Source organism: Euleptes europaea, chromosome 14 (assembly GCF_029931775.1).
Source record: "Euleptes europaea isolate rEulEur1 chromosome 14, rEulEur1.hap1, whole genome shotgun sequence".
Taxonomy (NCBI): Eukaryota; Metazoa; Chordata; class Lepidosauria; order Squamata; family Sphaerodactylidae; genus Euleptes; species Euleptes europaea.
In genome coordinates, this window is record NC_079325.1 from 8150129 (window position 1) to 8168683 (window position 18555).

The following is an 18555-nucleotide window of genomic DNA, read 5'->3' on the forward strand; positions in this document are numbered from 1 at the left end:
TGGAAATCAGTTGTAAGTGGGAGATCTCCAGCCACCACCTGGAGGTTGGCTACCCTAGTGGTGGTTCAGATCTATTGAGAGATGAACTCTGATCTAAACTTAAGGCTTCAGTAAGCCTTTTAGTTCCCTGCCAAGTGGAATGAAAAGTCTTACCATAAGAACATAAGAACAAAAGAATGGCCACACTGTATCAGACCAAGGCCCATCAAGTCCAGCAGTCTGTTCACACAGTGGCCAACCAGGTGCCCCTAGGAAGCCCACAAAAAAGACGACTACACCTTATCCTGCCTGTGTTCCAAAGCACCTAATATAATAGGCATGCTCCTCTGGTCCTGGAGAGAATAGGTACACATAATGGCTAGTATTCATTTTGACTAGTAGCCATGGATAGCCCTCTTCTCTATGAACATGTCCACTCCCCTTTTAAAGCCTTCCAAGTTGGCAGCCATCACCCCATCCTGGGGCAGGGAGTTCTACCATTTAACTATGCATTGTGTGAAGAAATACTTCCTTTGATCTGTTTTGAATCTTCAATAAAACTAGCATTAAAAAACCATCCAACCTTTATTTTGTCAGCTCCTACCACTGAATAAATATGCAATATTTCCCATCATCTCTATTGCAGGCATCTTGCAGTCTATTGGCGCCTTCCTGACCTACTTTACTGTGTATGCTGAGCAAGGCTGGCTACCTTCCTCATTGCTCAACATCCGTGTCGATTGGGAAAACCTAAATCTTGATGATTTGGAAGACAGTTATGGACAACAATGGGTATGACACAATTCTGTTCAGTTAAATCACTGATTATTAACAGTCTAGCAATACGGAATCATAATCCCAAACATTCAAACATACAATGATTTCATTGTGAATGTATGATGGAAGGCATATCAACATGAAGAAGAAGAGTTGGTTCTTATATGCCGACTTTCTCTACCAGAATCAAACCAGCTTACAATCACCTTCCCCTTCCCTCCCACAACAGACACCCTGTGAGGTAGGTGGGGCTGAGAGAGCTCTTAATAGAACTGTGGCTAGCCCAAGGTCACCCAGCTGGCTTCATGTGTAAAAGTGGGGAAACAAACCCAGTTCACTAGATTAGCCTCCACTCCAAACCACTGCTCTTAATCACTATGCAATGCTGTCTCTGAACTAACATCCATGAGCTAGTACTGGAAAATACAAAGTGAGATCAAATAGTCCAAATACTGCTTGGAGCAGGTAAATGGGTATATCACAATCCCAACAAAACAATAATATAATGAATAAACAGTAATGTTGATAGAAGAGACGGAGAACCGCATGTCTGCCGTTTCGACGAATGACTTCATCAGTCTACATATCATGCAATAAAGAGGAGATGCATGTATAAATAACCTTCCTCACATAGGTCCAGCTAGTAGTGACTGTTTGAATGTTTGGGATTATATTGGTTATTGTTAGCCTATTATGCTCTTGCGTTTACGTTCAGTATTTCAGCACCGAGGTTGAGGTCCCAAATTTTCAGGGTAGCAGGAAGGGACTTTCCTTGCAAGAACCCTCAAGTTTGGTGAAGATTGGGTCAGAGGGTCCAAGGTTATGGGGTCTGGAAGTGGGTACCCCCTTCCTCCATAGGAATGAATAGAAACAGCTAGAAAACCAACAGGGAGGGCAAGCGAGGCAATGTTTTAATAGCAACCCAAGGAACTTGTCACCAGTAAGTAACCACTTGCAAAGAGAGTGAATTAAACCAGGAAAAAAGAGCTGAGCTCAAACCCCATAGCCCACAACTTTACTAGAAGCCCACCACCCAAACTCTCACCATAGATTTGTACAAGGGCAGTATGATATCAGCAGTTTTATTCTCTATTCCTCATCTAATTATGGCCAGCATGGAATTTGCCTTTTTTACAGCAGCCGCACACTGGGTTGACATCTTCATTGAGCTATCCACTACCACCCCAAGATCCCTTTCTTGGTCTGTCGCTGCCAGCACAGATCACCTTAAAGACTAACAAAATTTCTGGTAGAGTATGAGCTTTCATGAGTCAGCTGTCTAAGCACCACATTTGATATTCATTTTCAGACGTTCTACCAGAGGCAGTACTTGGAGTGGACAGGCTACACAGCCTTTTTCGTCAGCATCACCATAGAGCAAGTGGCAGACTTGATCATCAGGAAGACACGACGGAATTCCATTTTCCAGCAAGGTCTTTTCAGGTAAACGTCTGCTGGTTATTCTCTGATCTAACTGGAATCTCAACCAGTAGTAGGGTTGCCAGCTCTGGGTTGGGAAATACCTGGAGATTTTGGGGGTGGAGCCCGAGGAGGGAGGGGTTTGGGGACGGACTTCAATGCTCTAGAGTCCAGTTGCCAAAGTGGCCGTTTTCTCCAGGTGAACTGATCTCTGTCGACTGGAAATCAGTTGTAATAGCAGGAGATCTCCAGCTAGTACCTGGAGGTTGGCAACCCTAACCAGTAGGATGGTTTCAGGCACACAAAAAAAGGTCATCTCTAGAAGGGCTATAAAGAACCCATGGTCAAATGGACAGAATTTCTTCCATTTTCTAAATAAGAAAGTTGAAACCTTAGGTAGAAAAACAAGTCAGGCTATAATAAAATGCATTTAAACACTCACCTACGTCCCACCCCCAGTCTCTGCCTGATGGCCTAGCATCAGTTCTGACCAATGCAATGAACAGAAACATTATTCCTAACTCCTGTTGTAGAAAGTAACTTGCAATGAGGAAGACAAGCCTCTCTTTTCAAGACCCTTGAAGGGGCTGGTAATATTCTTTCCTGGCTCCATGAACTGGCAACCAACTAAAGTTCACAGCAAAGAAACACAAATGACAAAAACAGGGGAAAGGGTGGGAGCAAGAAGGGGAGGACACATTAGCCGCTTGCTTGGATATTTAACACACAGCTGCAGACTATGGGGTGCAAGTTTCTACCATGATCTATTCCTAGTTTCCTGCCTTCTAGACAATCAAAGGGCAGGACGTCCCATGTAGGTGGAACAATTCATAAGTCCAGCAATTGAACTGCCACAGCCCATTTCAACCATCATTCCACCAGCGTGGTGTAGTGGCTAAGAGCAGTGGTTTGGAGCAGTGGACTCTAATCTGGAGAGCCGGGTTTGATTCCCCACTCCTCCTCATGAGAGGCGGAGGCTAATCTGGTGAACCAAGTTGGTTTCCCCACTCCTACACACGAAGCCAGCTGGGTGATCCTGGGCTAGTCTCAACTCTCTTAGAGCCTTCTCATCCCCACCTACCTCACAAGGTGTCTGTTGTGGGGAGGGTAAGGGAAGGTGATTGTAAGCTGGTTTGATTCTTCTTTAAGTGGTAGAGAAAGTCGGCATATGAAAACCAACTCTTCTTCTTCTTGTCCCGTCTTCTCCAAGACAAGTATAAACAGGTGCTCCTACTGTAGGGCAAATAACTTTGCTTATGAATTGGAGGGGCAATGCTTTCGCCTCACATTCCACATTATGAAGGCACAAATGATGGACTGATATTTGATTATGCCTGTAGAAGTACAAAATAATAATAATAATTGAGCTGTTGATATATGTTAATCATGTATTTTATTTTTCTCATAGGAACAAAGTCATTTGGCTGGGCATATTCTCCCAGATAGGAATAGCTTTAATTCTTTGTTATGGACTTGGAAGCGTTACGGCCTTAAACTTCACACCCCTCCGGTGAGTTCAGCTGTTTTCTTACAAGGTTCTGGGGTTCATTTATGCACCGTAAGAGGTAGGAAAAACATAAGGAAATATCTGAGAATGAGACCAATGATATAGTTTGAGACATGGGTATAGAACAGGTTGGGAACAGCAAAGGCAAAATTCCATCTCAGTTGTAAGTTTACACAGAAAACTGTGTAAAAGGGAAAAAATCACTAACAGTGCATTCCTAAGGAGAGTTACTCCAGTCTAAGCCCACTCATTTCAATGGGATTAGACTGGAGTAGGAGCCCCGTGGCGCAGAGTGGTAAACTGCAGTACTGCAGTCTAAGCTCTGCTCACAACCTGAGTTCGATCCCGACAGAAGTTGGTTTCAGGTAGCCAGCTCAAGGTTGACTCAGCCTTCCATCCTTCCCAGGTCGGTAAAATGAGTACCCAGCCTGCTGGAGGTAAAGGGAAGATGACTGGGGAAGGCACTGGCAAACGACCCCATAAAACAAAAAAGTCTGCCTAATAAACGTCGGGATGTGAAGTCACCCCATGGGTCAGGAATGACCCGGTGCTTGCATAGGGAACCTTTACCGTTACCTTTTTAACTCTCCTTAGGAATGCACTGTAAATTTATTAATTTCTGTATCATAAACAAATCATTTCCCCCCTAAACTTCATTGGAGCTTTACCTGGTAGTTTTTAAAAGATGCTACAAACTTGTGTTGAATCACTCTGTATTATTTGAGTGTAGCTTCTTAAAAGGCCTACGTATATGTAGGAGTCGGGCATGCTGACGGTGTAATTTTTTCCTTACAACATCAAACCACATAAAAATCAGCCTGCAAACAGCTATCTTTAAACTGACTGCCTATGCAAGTGAAATCAATTACGGTTTAAGGACTGCGAAAGAAGAAATTCCAGAATATTTTAGCTACACCAGATGCAAAGCTGTAGATCTCAGTCAATTAAATAGCTTGCGAGTGAACTCTAATACTTAATATTCTCTTTTCCAGGTTTCAGTATTGGTTTGTTGCTATGCCTTATGCCATCTTGATATGGGTATATGATGAAATCCGCAAGCTGTTAATCAGGCGGCATCCAGGAAGTAAGTAGCATACACGTTATTAAAATTTTCGTATGCATTTATACCCAGCTAATCTTACTATGTGGACAATTTCAAATGAGTGCCCATTACTGCAGGTAGCAACTGAAGCAATATGCTGTGATCCCCAGTGCTATTGCAGAAGCTATTAAAGTGCTGTTATTTACAAGCTGAGGATCAGTTTCTCTGAATTCCATTTTATCTTGTTTTGTTGGTTTTTGTTTATTTGTAGATTGCCAGTAGCACTTAAAGGGATGGGAGCATGATGGTAGTCCTTACATTAAGGCCTTTTATGAAACCTATCAACCCTCTAATCCAGTTGATAGGGTCACAAGCTCTGGGTTGGGAAATACTTGGAGAGTTTTAGGGCAGAGCCTGAGGAGTACGCTGTTTGGGGAAGGGAGGGACTTCCATGCCATAGAGTCCAGTCGCCAAAGCAACCAATTTCTCCAGGTGAACTGATCTCTGTCGGTTGGAGATCAGTTGTAATAGCGGGAGATCTCCAGCTAGTATCTGGAGGTTGGCAACCCTACCAGTTGATAAACTTGTACCTTTAACACACAATAGACATCCTGTGTTAAAAGGAAAGGCTTCTTTCATCACCACTCTGCAGTGACAAAGTGGTTGCATTTGTCAAAGATGTATGAAAGACACAGGAGATCCCTCAGGAATTCTTCATGTCAATTTGCATAGGCCTCAGTTGAAGCTTGGGTTGCCAGCCTCCAGGTACTAGCTGGAGATCTCCTGCCGTTACAACTGAGCTCCAGCCGATAGAGATCAGTTCCCCTGGAGAAAATGGCCGCTTTGACAATTGGATTCTATGGCATTGAAGTTCCTCTCCTCCCCAAACCCCACCCTCCTCAGGCTTCGCCCAAAAAACCTCCCATTGGTAGTAAAGAGGGACCTGGTAACCCTATCTCCAGCCGATAGAGATGAGTTCCCCTGGAGAAAATGGCCACTTTGCCAATTGGACTCTATGGCATTGAAGTCCCTCCCCTCCCCAAACCCCACCCTCCTCAGGCTCTGCCCCAAAAACCTCCTGCCAGTTGTGAAGAGGGACCTGGCAACCCTAGCCAGGCCCTATAGTCATGTACTAATGGGTCCCAGGAACCAAAGGGAACAGATCACCCTTCTCCTACTGACAAATTATGCCAGCTAGCTCTTGCTGCTTAAGAACTGTTTAATTCCTTTCTGTCTTCCTTTCCTTTCAGGTTGGTGGGATAAAAATATGTATTATTGAGTGGCATCATCACTCCTCTCATTTCTCCACGCTGGAGAGTGTGTTTTAGTCGCCTCCTTGAAGGGCCTGTCTGTGCAATACGGGACGATAAGAAATTGCCATCAGCAGGACAAAAAAAAGGAGAAAAAGATAAGGAGCGGAACTGAAAAGTACTGTAAAAACTGACCCTCTGGTTATCAACTTGAATGTTTCCTTTTTTATAATGCCTGATACCTTGATTATTTAAAGTGTATAAAGTTCAAAGGAAAGAACACCCCCTGTATATATCATTAAAGAAACCACATGTTTGTAATAATAGTAAGGTAAGCCGCTGACTTGCACTAGGTTTCTTGAAGCTGTATTTTGTTGTTGTTGTTCATAAGCATTTAATGTCTTCCACGGCAATCCAACTAGTACGTGTGGACCAGATACATGCTGCTAAGGACTGCACTGTATAAGCACAATTTGATAATAAAAGAACTCTTTTTACTAAAAGGACTTGTTTGTCACTGCAATCTCTTATCAAGTGGCTGGAGGAAGGGCAAAGTGAAGGCAATGCAAAACAGAGGCTAAAGAATCATAGAATCAGAGTTGGAAGGGACCACCAGGGTCATCTAGTTCAACCCCCTGTACAATGCAGGAAATTCACAACTACCTCCCCCCACACCCCCAGTGACCCCTACTCCATTCCCAGAAGATGGCCAAGATGCCCTCCCTCTCATCAACTGCTTATGGTCATAGAATCAGCATTGCTGACAGATGGCCATCTAACATCTTCTTAAAAACCTCCAGGGAAGGAGAGCTCACCACCTCCCAAGGAAGCCTGTTCCCCTGAGGAACCGCTCTGTTAGAAAATTCTTCCTAATGTCTAGATGGAAAGAGAAAATGGGTTCATCATCACAGGGAGAAGTAGAGAAAATTGGGCCTGGGGTAGGGTTGCCAAACTCCAGGTACTAGCTGGAGATCTCCTGCCATTACAACTTATCTCCAGCCGATAGAGATCAGTTCCCCTGGAGAAAATGGCCGCTTTGGCAAATGGACTCTATGGCATTGAAGTCCCTCCCCTACCCAAGCCCCACCCTCCTCAGGCTCTGCCTGCAAAAAACCCTGTCGGTGGTGAAGAGGGACCTGGCAACCCTAGCCTAGCAGTAGAACATGACTGACTATAACCGTTGCTGGTAAGAGGCTTTGGCGTTGAGCTAGTGCTTTAGTTTTTGGGGCCAGTTTGTAAGTTGAATAACATCTATCTGCTGCTCAACATCTTAGGGCCCAAATTCAAAACCGTAGCATAATTTACTAGCATTGTTAAGAGCTGCTCAGTTGTTAAGTCCTGTTTTGACACTAGTGCTTAAACTCTGTACTAAGACAACTCACCAAAGGAATGCTAATTTCCTCCTATGGCTGCAGGAATAGGGTTGCCAGCCTCCAAGTGGTGGCTGGAGATCTCCCGCTACTACAGCTGATCTCCAGGCAACAGAGATCAGTTCCCCATGAAGAAAATGGCCGCTTGGCAATTGGACTCTATGGCATTGAAGTCCCTCCCCTCCCCAAACTCTGTCCTCCTCAGAGTCAGACTCCGTCCCCCAAATCTCCCAACCCAGAGCTGGCAACCCTATGCAGGAAACATGGTGCCTGCTACATAATGCTGTCCCAGCCAATTGCCAATGGTGGAAAAAGCTGGCTTCTGTTACGGAATCCCAAATGTTTGGTAAGATATTTTACACATGGACGCATATAATTTTCTCATCCCCCAAACTGCACTTTGGAAAACAATGCTGTCTGTCTAGCAGGTGTAAACACAGCGCAAGAAAGGTTAGCAGTCAAATGCAATTCTCAGGAAATCCAAGTCCTTTGCATGCTGTAACATTTAGGGGCTCAGTGCTTATGTCCTCATGTTTTTACGGATGGAGAAGTAAGTTATTTCACTCCCTTTACCATGATTGCCTAGAACATTGTGCTGATGGCCAAAATCCAGGACCTCCCGTGTTAGATTTCAAACATCTATATTCATAAAAATATCGTCTTATTCCCGCAGTCTCCATCCTCCACACCAAGATAAAAGGCAACTAATGGAAAATCAGATGGATGGAGGGGAATTCCTAGGGAGTGGTTATTCAGGGCTTGGCAAAGGAAAGGCACGCCAGTTTCTGTGGCTTGTGGTGCAAGAGAAACTCAAGAGGCCAATACATACAGGCAGTTACTTTTTTGTCATTCCAAAATATCGAGCCAAGGTTAAATGCAAAGCTGTTAGGATACTGAGGTGTTCAGGGTCGGGCACGGGAACTGCTATGAGCTTTTACAGGGGGCACACCAAGGAAACCAAACCCCATGGGTTTCAAGGAAGAAATCCATATTTCTCAACACAATTGCATCATGTGGAAATATGGGCACGGCTTGACAAATTCTTTCTGCAATCGGCTTGCGCTGCTTTCATGGTCCACTGCCTTGAGAGGTCCCCATTTACAGTGGTGCGGAGTTAGGGTTGCCAACCTCCAGGTACTAACTGGAGATGTCCTGCTATTACAACTGATCTCCAGCCGATAGAGATCAGTTCACCTGGAGGAAATGGCAATTGGTAGGGTTGCCAGGTCCCTCTTTGCCACCGGCGAGAGGTTTTTGGGGTGGACCCAAAGCGGCCATTTTCTCCAGGTGAACTGATCTCTATTGGCTGGAGATCAGTTGCAATAGCATGAGATCTCCAGCCACCACCTGGAAGTAGGAAACCCTAGCAATTGGACTCTATGGCATTGAGGTCCCTCCCCTCCCCAAACCCTGCCCCAAAAACCTCCTGCCGGTGGCAAAGAGGGACCTGGAAACCCTATGTGGAGTGGAGGAAGCATTTTGATCTGGAATCAAGTGAAACTTGACCCCACACAATCTTCTAAAACATAGGGGGGATCCATGACAAATAAGCCACAAGGATACCAGGAGCTCAGCTTTGAACTCATGTGTTCGAGTGCATTTAATACTAATCTGTACCACATTGTTCTGGTTGCAGCCAAACTCGTTCAACGAGCTTTGCTTATTTTATTGCTTGCAGTTGAAGTCTTTGACTTCCCCCCCCCACCCAAATTGGGTTTCATTTTGAAAGGCCCCTTGTTCTGGCCTGAACTAACCCCCCTCCCTCCAGCCTCCCCTTGCAAGTCTGATAGGAATCCATCCTAGGGTTGCCGGCTCTGGGTTGGGAAATACCTGGAGGTTTTGGGGGGTGGAACCTAAGGGTGGGGTTTGGGGGAGGAGAAGGACTAGGTTTGGCAACCTTCAGGTAGTAGCTGGAGATCTCCTGCTAATACAACTGATCTCCAACCGATAGAAATCAGTTGACCTGAAGAAAATGGCTGTTTTGGCCAAGCCGCACCTGGAGTATCGTGTGCAGTTCTGGACGCCTCACTTCAAAAAGGATGTGGACAGAATCGAGCAGGTGTAGAGGAGAACGACTAGGATGATCAGGGGCCTGGAGACCAAGCCCTATGAGGAAAGGCTGCGGGACTTGGGAATGTTTAGTCTGGAGAAGAGGAGGTTGAGGTGGGACATGATTCCTCTTTTAAATATTTTAAGGGCTGTCACTTAGAGGAGGGCAGGGAGCTGTTCCTGTTGGCACCAGAGGATAGGACTCACAATGATGGGTTTAAATTGTGGGAAGAAAGGTACTGGCTGAATATTAGGAGAAATATTTTACAGTAAGAGTTGTTTGACAGTGGAATCAGCTTGTCCAGCTACCTAGGGAAGTAGTGAGCTCCCTCTCACTGGTAGTCTTTAAGCAGAGACTGGACAATCAGTTGTCAGGGATGCTCTAGGTTTATCCTGCATTAAGCAGGGGGTTGGACTAGATGGCCTGTATGGCCCCTTCCAACTCTATGATTCTATGTAATGGGCCCAGCACTTCATGGCAATCATTTTGCAACTCCTTCACCCCGCCCCCCGCCCCATGGCAGCCCCCACTCCCATTATCAAAATTACAAACACGCAGACAGGCTGAACAAGACGGGGGACCTATGCTATAGGCAACATAATTTCAAACCAAAGATATTTGTGGCCTATTAGAGGTATGTCCTCAAGAAAAGAAATGCAAACAAAAATGCAGAAGCAAACTGAGCTAGGGCATAAAACAGAGCAAATATTGTTGCAAATAAGACACTCATAGCTGCATAAGTCCAGTTTACTGTGCGGATTGTATTTCAAGAATTTAAGAACTGCCTTGCTAAGTCACCTCAAGGTTGATCTAGTCTAGCATTAGAATTGCCAGCTAAGAATTAGAATTCTTCATTCTTCAACTTTTAATTGAATCCCCTCCATAACTTTAAACCTCACTAAAGCAAAGTTCTCATTCCTTTGGAGAGATGTCAGTTTTTGCATAAGAAAAACCCCTTTCACTTTATTGAGCCATTTGCTAACTTCAGGCATCTTGTTTGATTTCCAATAACGTGAAAAAGTTAAGCATGCTGCAGTAATTAGATACAAAGCCACATAAGATATAGCCATTTAAGACAGAACTATATCTTATAACGTAACTGCAATTTTAAAATTTGCATATTTTTTTGATTTACCATATAAAAATGAACATTGTTCTCTGGCAGGTTTGCTGAGACAATCCGCCACAACGGTCAATTGCACACTTCCCGTTTTAACTCGATAGGATTTAACGTTCGTCCATCTTCAGATAACAGCTGTCAAGGAATGTCCTGAGCTGAAGCCCATCTTGATAACGAAAATGCCAAGAATGATCAAGTTGTTTGTTTTTCCACTCTGTGAACTTGGAGGTCACCTATACGGCATTTGTCCCCCCTCCCCACTCTAACCCTGAAGAGTCGCATATTCTAAGCCTTGTAAAATGTCCACATGAAAAAAACAACAACCATCCTTAACATGCATTTTCTGCCTCTGTTTTCAGACCCCAATCCTCAAACCACTGACTTTGGAAAATGCTTTTGTGAATCCATGAGTGTATTCTGAAATAAAAGGTTAAGTTCTTGACACTGTAGTTGAGGAGCTACAAGACAGAAAAAAACCCAAGATTGTTCTGTTTATACCCAGCATGCATCACAAAAATGAAAAGGCATAATACAGGGTTTTTCAATGGGCTTAGACTGGAGTAACTGCAGAGGATTGCACTGTTTCTTGTGTATAATGATGGGTAGTCATGTTAGTCCATTCGTAGTAGTAGAAAAGAGGAAGAGTCCAGTAGCACCTTAAAGACTAACAACAAGTCACTTCATGGTGACCCTATGAATCAAAGTCCTCCAAAATGTCCTATCTTTGACAGCCTTGCTCAGATCTTGCAAATTGAGGGCTGTGGCTTCCTTTATTGAGTCAATCCATCAGTGACTCTCAGCCTAACCTTCTTCAAACTCCGCTGAACCCATTTTACTTATTGCCAAGCCGTTGGCATAAACAAGTCATAGAGAGGTTGCCCTCGAACCAGGTTGGGCCAAGTTGATGGTGAAATCTTGTCACAAACTCTGCTGCAGGGCTGTACCTGTTCTGTTGCTAAATCAAAGACTTTAATCTCCAGGGCTGAAAATGACTCTCACCAATTTGCTGTTACCAGATTTGTACCTCTGGAAGGAGCCTTTGCTGGTACCAGTGGGGAAGGGCAATCAGCTTGTGAATGGACCTCCTGTTCTCTGTGGGAACCAGAGGTTTATGATGTATTCCCTCCCCATTTGCTGGCACTGCATGCCCTTGGTTTTCCTCCCTGTTAACCAAGGCTGCTGCTTCTTGGATAAAGGAACCAGGGTCATTCCGGGGTCACTTATATGCTTGAGGTCCTTTTTCGTGCACAAAAGTAGTTCTGCCAGATTCCTGAAATTCAGGGCCTTTCCCTAGTCTGGGGAAGTAGATTGGGGGGGAAAACCCCCAAAGCAATTAGGGTTGCTAGGTCCCTCTTCACCACCGGCAGGAGGTTTTGGGGGTGGAGCCTGAGGGGGGCAGGGTTTGAGTAGGGGAGGGACTTCAGTGCCATAAAGTCCAATTGCCAAAGTGGCCATTTTCTCCAGGTGAATTGACGTCTACCGGCTAGAGATCAGTTGCAACAGAAGATCTCCATCTAGTACCTGGAGGTTGGTAACACTACAAAAAATGCAGTCTTAGAGAGAGTTACCCCTTGTCACTTAGAGGAGGGCTGTCACTTAGAGGAGGGCATGGAGCTGTTTCTGTTGGAAGCAGAGGATAAGACTCGCACTAATGGGTTATAAATTGCGGGCAGATATTAGGATTTTTTTTTTTTACAGCAAGAGTTGTTTGACAGTGGAATCAGCTAGCTAGGGAGGTGGTGAACTCCCCCTCACTGGCAGTCTTTAAGGAGAGGCTGGACAAACACTTGTCAGGGATGAATGAATGAATGAATGAATGAATGAATGAATGAATGTCAGGGATGCTCTAGGATGATCTTGCATTAAGCAGGGGGTTGGACTAGGTGGCCTGTATAGCCCTTTCCAACTCTATGGTTCTTTGATTCTATGCTAAACCCACTGAATTCAGAGGACTTAGAAGGGTGTGACTCTTGAGATTGCACTGGAAACCAGACTACTACACAGCCCTAAGCAGAGAGGTCCCACAGATAGAGCTACGGGGATTCAGCATTTGCTTCTCTATGGAGGAGGGGGGTGAGACCCCCAGGAGCTGATGCCTTGTGCTGAATACAGTGCCTTGGATACTGATTCAGTAAGTAGAATCAAGGGACCACTTCACTTTTGTGCCAGGGAGGTTAATTTGGTTTATTTTTTTAAAGTTTGGGAGAAAACTGGAAATGGGAAATGGAAAGGTTTCCAAAAAGAGATTTAAAAAACAATCATGGAAAAGCTGCAGGCATCTCTAGGATAAACGTATCTATTGAGCGGTGCATGAGCTAAGCGACGTCTGCACAAAGTAGCCGAAAAGATGTTTCCTAAAGCTTTTGCTCTTGTTATGTCTTGGGATCCAGCAGTAATTAGAATTTTCTGCTTTGTCTCGGGGAGGCAATTGGGGTCCTAGTCCGGCTGCTGAGGGGAGAATGATTCCGTAAGCCTGCAGCAGAAAGATATAATAATTAAGCACACCTGTACACGGGTGGAAAACAAGCCCGGTGGCTTTATTCCACGTAACTACAGAGATTCCAGAAGTTCAGTTCCTAAGTTCAGTGTTGAACACATAAAGCTGCCTTATACTGAATCAGACCCTTGGTCCATCAAAGTCAGTATTGTCTACTCAGACGGGCAGCGGCTCTCCAGGGTCTCAGGCAGAGGTCTTTCCCATCACCTACTCGCCTAGTCCCGTTAACTGGAGATGCCAGGGATTGAACCTGGGGCCTTCTGCATGTCAAGCAGATGCTGTACCACTGAGCCACAGCCCCTTCCTTATGTTTGCCTTCCATCTATGACACAGCGTTTAGCTTACTGAAACTAGGATCCTACTGTGTAATTTTTGTAACATGCTATCTGTCATTTTTAGGTTTATGCTTTGCTTCAGTTCTGTTCTTAGATTTCTGATTGGCTCTACACCCCTAAGCCTATTGCATTGTTTATTGAATACCACATCCTGTTGATTGCATCAACTCTTTCTGTGTAATCCACCTTGAGTCCAGGTGAGAAAGGCAGACTATAAATGATGTAAATAAATAAATAAATACCTCTAGGCAATGACAACTAATGACAGCTACATGGCAGCTAACTCAAAAGTATCTGCTTACAAGTTGCTGTAATATAGATTTATTGATTTACAAAATTTATACCTCGCCCTTCTCTCCTCATCTGAGTCACCAAGGCAGCTAACAGATTAAAAATTTACATAATCAAAACAGGTCTTAAAACTAGAAGAATCAAACTGGTTTACAATCACCTTCCCCTCCCCACAACCTGTGAGGTAGGTGGGGCTGAGTTCCAAGACAGCTGTGACTAGCCCAAGGTCACCCAGCTGGTTTCATGTGTAGGAGTGAGGAAACAAACCAGTTCACCAGATTATCATCTGCTGCTCTTGTGGAGGAGTGGGGAATGAAACCTGTTTCTCCAGATTAGAGTCCACCACTCCAAACCACCGTTCCAAACTATTAAATCCAAACAGAAACACATCACCAAGACCATTCATCCTCAGATACTGCCTGGCTGCTGTTTGAGCGGTAAAAGGCCCATTGTGATGCGGTGCTTCTGGGTGTTAACAGGAAGTGACGTGGCGCAGCGGACAGGCGCACGTGCATGCGTTGCCCACTGACCCTCAGCTGGTCGGCGGGCAGCCAGGTGGATTGGTGGGGGTTTGCCTGCCACCACCTGGCACTTCAACCACCTGGCACTTGGCAGCCCTACCAGGAAGGCTCTGGGAATCCCCACCCCCCATGCCGGAAGGGCTTTCCCTTCTGGTAGCAGGGGCTAGTGGAGCCCAGAAACCGGAGTGTTTGCCCCCGCTCCCGGTGTAGGTGCCACCTTATTCAGTGATAAGGTGGCACCATGCTGGCGTGGGGGTCACACTGGCTCCTAAGGAGCTTTGCCTCTCATTCAGGAATGGGCTCCGCATCTGTGAGATGTTAAAACATGTGTCCTTCAAACATATGCTCCCTGTTTTAAAATTAAGAAATATACTAATCTGGGTTAAATCTTGGAACTCCCTGCCCCAGGGTGTGGTGATGGCTGCCTACTTGGAATTCTTTAAGAGGGGAGTGGACATGTTCATGGAGAAGAGGGGCATCTATGGCTACTAGTAAAAATGCATACTAGTCACAATGCATACCTATTCTCTCCAGGATCAGAGGAGCATGCCTATTCTATTAGGTGCGGTGGAACACAGGCAGGTGCTGCTGCTGCAGTCGTCTTGTTTTTGGGCTTCGTAGAGGCACCTGGTTGGCCACTGTGTGAACAGACTGCTGGACTTGATAGTCCTTGGTCTGATCTAGCATGGCCTTTCTTATGTTCTTATGGGTTTGGATGGTTTTCGGAATAGACGGATTCATTTAAAGATACATGTTAATGTAATTTGGCTCAATAACAACAACAAAATATAACATGTTTTATCACACTTGGCCATAGGCTAAGCTACCCAGCCATGGAAAGACTCACAAAATGAATCATGAACAGGGTCGTTTGTTTCATGATTATGAGCTTACCATCCACAGCTGGAACATCCAAGGAAGCTTTCTTGTGGTGGGTCTTTTTGGATTTCACTTTGGGAGAGGGGGGCTTTGGTTCTTGCCAGCTCCCCAGTTTAGCTGCAGATAGAAGAAAAATACAACAAACTCTACAAAACAACAACCATCTTTAGGGACCCCGCTATCATCAGTGCAATGGGTATGCTAATACCAAGCTGTTGTTTTGAAAAATAAACTTTTTATTACCAAATCTGTATACAAAATAGCTATGTATGCCAATATGAATTAGCTACAAAATATCAAATGCTTATATCAAACCTGCTATTGATTTAATCAAATTATATCTGACTACTTCCTCCCCACCCCTGGTTGGAAAAATTATTTTACCAAAATGTAACTAGTTTCAGGCCTAGACTTTCCCCTTAACTTGGGTGGAGTCTTATAGTATAAGAAAACCTCCCAAAGCTAAGGTGTCCATAAATTACCGTTTTGTTATGAAAACAAGAGCAATAATTTTTCCTGTATTTAAAATTTTTGTACTCTGGTTTCCCTTTAAAATGGACTCAAGACAGCTAAGTGAGCCCAGAATGAGCCTCTGAATGTTGCGCATCCTCCTTTCTCACACACTGCAACTTCTCTCCCACACAACTTCCTCTTGAAGTGCAGCAAACCATGAGTGTGGGTAAAGTGCAGCCGACTCATGGTGACCCCTTAAGGGGTTTTCAAGGCAAGAGACTAACAGAGATGGTTTGCCATTATCTTCCTCTGCATAGCAAGCCTGGTATTCTGTGATGGTCTCCCATCCAAATACTAACCAGGGCTGACCCTGCTTAGCTTCTGAGATCTGATGAGATTGGGCTATACCGTGCTGCCTTCCCTTCTCAGCAAAACATAGTTAATACCCAAAGGAGAAAATAAAGAGAGGGGCTGTGATTCAGTGGTAGAGCCTTCGCTTTGTGTGCAGAAGGTCACAGGTTCAATCCCTGGCATCTCCAGTGAAATAGGATCAGATAATAGGTGGTATGAAAGATCTCTGCTTGAGACCCTGGAAAGCTGCTGCCAGTCAGAGTAGACAATACTGACCTTACAGTATAATACAGTAGATAGTACAGACCTTAACAGACTCCATACAGGGCAGCTTCATATGTGTGTGTATGTGTGTGTGTGTGTGTGTATGTGTGTGTGTGTGTTCAACTACAGTTTCTGCTTGCCTTGCAAATCATTATTTCAAACCACTGAATAGCCCTGAGGGTCATTCCAGATTTGTTTTCAGGGGCAAAGAAACCAAGGTTTTGTCTAGCTTTGCACTCTCTGGCTCTGATTATTCTTGGAGTTAGAGGTATTTCGAAAGATAGTAGCAATTTCTAGCAACCCGACTAGTATGTGATATGGGCAGATTAGCTGGAGCTCATAATCCCATTTCCAAGGTGATTCTGGGTACCATAAATCCATACATAAATAAAATTAAATGCCTTTACCCACCCAGGAACTTATGGTTAACGACACTGTCTTCTTGCAACAGAGGAGTAAACTCTACCTCTGAAGAGTTTTCACGCCCTGTAAGGAGAAAAGAGAGAAACAATTAGAAGAAGAGTTGGTTTTTATATGCCGACTTTCCACTTAAGGGAGACTAAAATCAGTTTACAATCACCTTCCCTTCCCCTCCCCGCAACAGGCACCCTGTGAGGTAGGTGGGGCTGAGAGAGCTCTAAGAGAGCCATGACTAGTCTGAGGTCACCCAGCTGGCTTCATGTGGAGTGGGGAAAGAAATCCAGTTCACCAGATTAGCGTCCGCCACTCATGTGGAGGAGTGAGGAATTAAACCTGGTTCTCCAGATCAGAGTCCACTGCTCCAAACCATCGCTCTTAACCACTACACCATGCTGGCTCTTAGGCATTAGACTTGCCTGTTGCTCAGCAGAAAGTGAGAGAGCGGAGCCTGCCATGACTTTATTTTATTTATTTATTCCATTTCTACTCTGCCCTCCCCAGCCAAAAATTCCTTTACTGGCTATTATTTTCCCAAGGTGTCTTCTCAGCTGGTGAAACGAAATCTCCTTAAAGATATTGTCGAAGGCTTTCACGGTCAGAGTTCATTGGTTCTTGTAGGTTATCCGGGCTGTGTAACCGTGGTCTTGGAATTTTCTTTCCTGACGTTTCGCCAGCAACTGTGGCAGGCATCTTCAGAGGAGTAACACTGAAGGACAGTGTCTCTCAGTGTCAAGGGTGTAGAAAGAGTAATATATAGTCAGAAAGGGGTTGGGTTTGAGCTGAGTATTGTCCTGCAAAAGTATTGTCCTGTAAGTATCAAGATAATGTGCTAATGAGGATATGGTATGTTAATATGGAACCATTGTATCCTGAAGTGATCTGTTAATGTGTGTAATCCAAAACTAATCTGTATGGCTATTGTTGAATGTTGTCTTTGTCTGGAGGTTTTTCAGGGCAGGAAGCCAAGCCTTATTCATTCTTAAACTCTCCTCTTTTCTGTTAAAGTTGTGCTGATGTTTGTGAATTTCAATGGCTTCTCTGTGCAATCTGACAAAATAGTTGGTAGAACTGTCCAGTCTTTCAGTGTCTTGGAATAAGACCCTGTGTCCTGTTTGTGTCAGTCCATGTTCAGCCACTGCTGATTTCTCAGGTTGGCCAAGTCTGCAGTATCTTTCATGTTCTTTTATCCTTGTTTGTATGCTGCGTTTTGTGGTCCCGATGTAAACTTCTCCACAGCTGCAAGGTATACGATATACTCCTGCAGAGGTGAGGGGGTCTCTTTTGTCTTTTGCTGATCGTAGCATTTGTTGTATTTTCTTGGTGGGTTTAAACACTGTTTGTAGGTTATGTTTTTTCAAAAGTTTCTCCATCCTATCAGTGACTCCTTTAATAAATGGCAAGAATACCTTTCCTATGGGAGACTGTTTTTCTTGAGTTTTCTGATTTTTGTTTGGTTCAATGGCCCTTCTGATTTCATTCTTGGAGTAGCCGTTTGCTAGCAGTGCGTGATTTAGATGGTTAGTTTCTTCCTTGAGAAACTGTGGTTCACAGATCCGTCTTGCACGGTCCATTAATGTTTTGATTATTCCTCTTTTCTGTCGGGGGTGGTGGTTGGAGTTTTTGTGTAAGTAGCGATCTGTGTGAGTTGGTTTCCGGTAGACCTTGTGACCTAACTGAAGGTTTGATTTACGGATGACAAGGGTATCAAGAAATGGGAGTTTACCCTCAATTTCCTTTTCCATGGTAAACTGAATGTTTGGATGGATATTATTAAGATGATTTAGAAAGTCCATTAATTTTTCTTCACCATGGCTCCAAATGGTAAATGTATCATCTACGAACCTGAACCAGACTGTAGGTTTGTAAGGTGCTGATTCTAATGCTGTCTTTTCAAAATATTCCATGTAAAAGTTTGCTATTACTGGACTGAGTGGACTTCCCATAGCTACTCCATCAATCTGTTCATAAAATTCTTGATCCCATAGGAAATAACTTGTTGTCAAACAATGGTGAAATAAGGCTGTTATATC

At 44.3% G+C, this 18555-nt stretch overlaps 1 protein-coding gene, 1 long non-coding RNA gene and 1 other non-coding gene across 3 annotated transcripts in view; 1 reads left to right on the forward strand and 2 right to left on the reverse strand.

Moving 5' to 3' along the window:
* Window positions 1-6084, forward strand: part of ATP12A (ATPase H+/K+ transporting non-gastric alpha2 subunit) — a 34460-nt gene extending 28376 nt beyond the window's left edge. The window contains exons 19-23 of the mRNA XM_056860934.1: window positions 626-771; window positions 2066-2199; window positions 3584-3685; window positions 4675-4766; window positions 5975-6084. Of these exons, the coding sequence (XP_056716912.1) occupies window positions 626-771; window positions 2066-2199; window positions 3584-3685; window positions 4675-4766; window positions 5975-6003 (503 nt within the window). The 3' untranslated portion in view covers window positions 6004-6084. The remainder of the gene's footprint in view (window positions 1-625; window positions 772-2065; window positions 2200-3583; window positions 3686-4674; window positions 4767-5974) is intronic.
* A 6798-nt stretch (window positions 6085-12882) lies between these two features.
* LOC130487438 (uncharacterized) lies at window positions 12883-16558 on the reverse strand. The gene is made up of 3 exons (XR_008933780.1): window positions 16517-16558; window positions 15053-15154; window positions 12883-12987 (listed from the first exon to the last, which is right to left on the reverse strand). It is a non-coding gene; the product is annotated as an uncharacterized LOC130487438 (long non-coding RNA).
* Window positions 13241-13312, reverse strand: TRNAV-GAC (transfer RNA valine (anticodon GAC)). Its single transcript has one exon. It is a non-coding gene; the product is annotated as a tRNA-Val (tRNA).
* Window positions 16559-18555: the final 1997 nt, after the last annotated feature.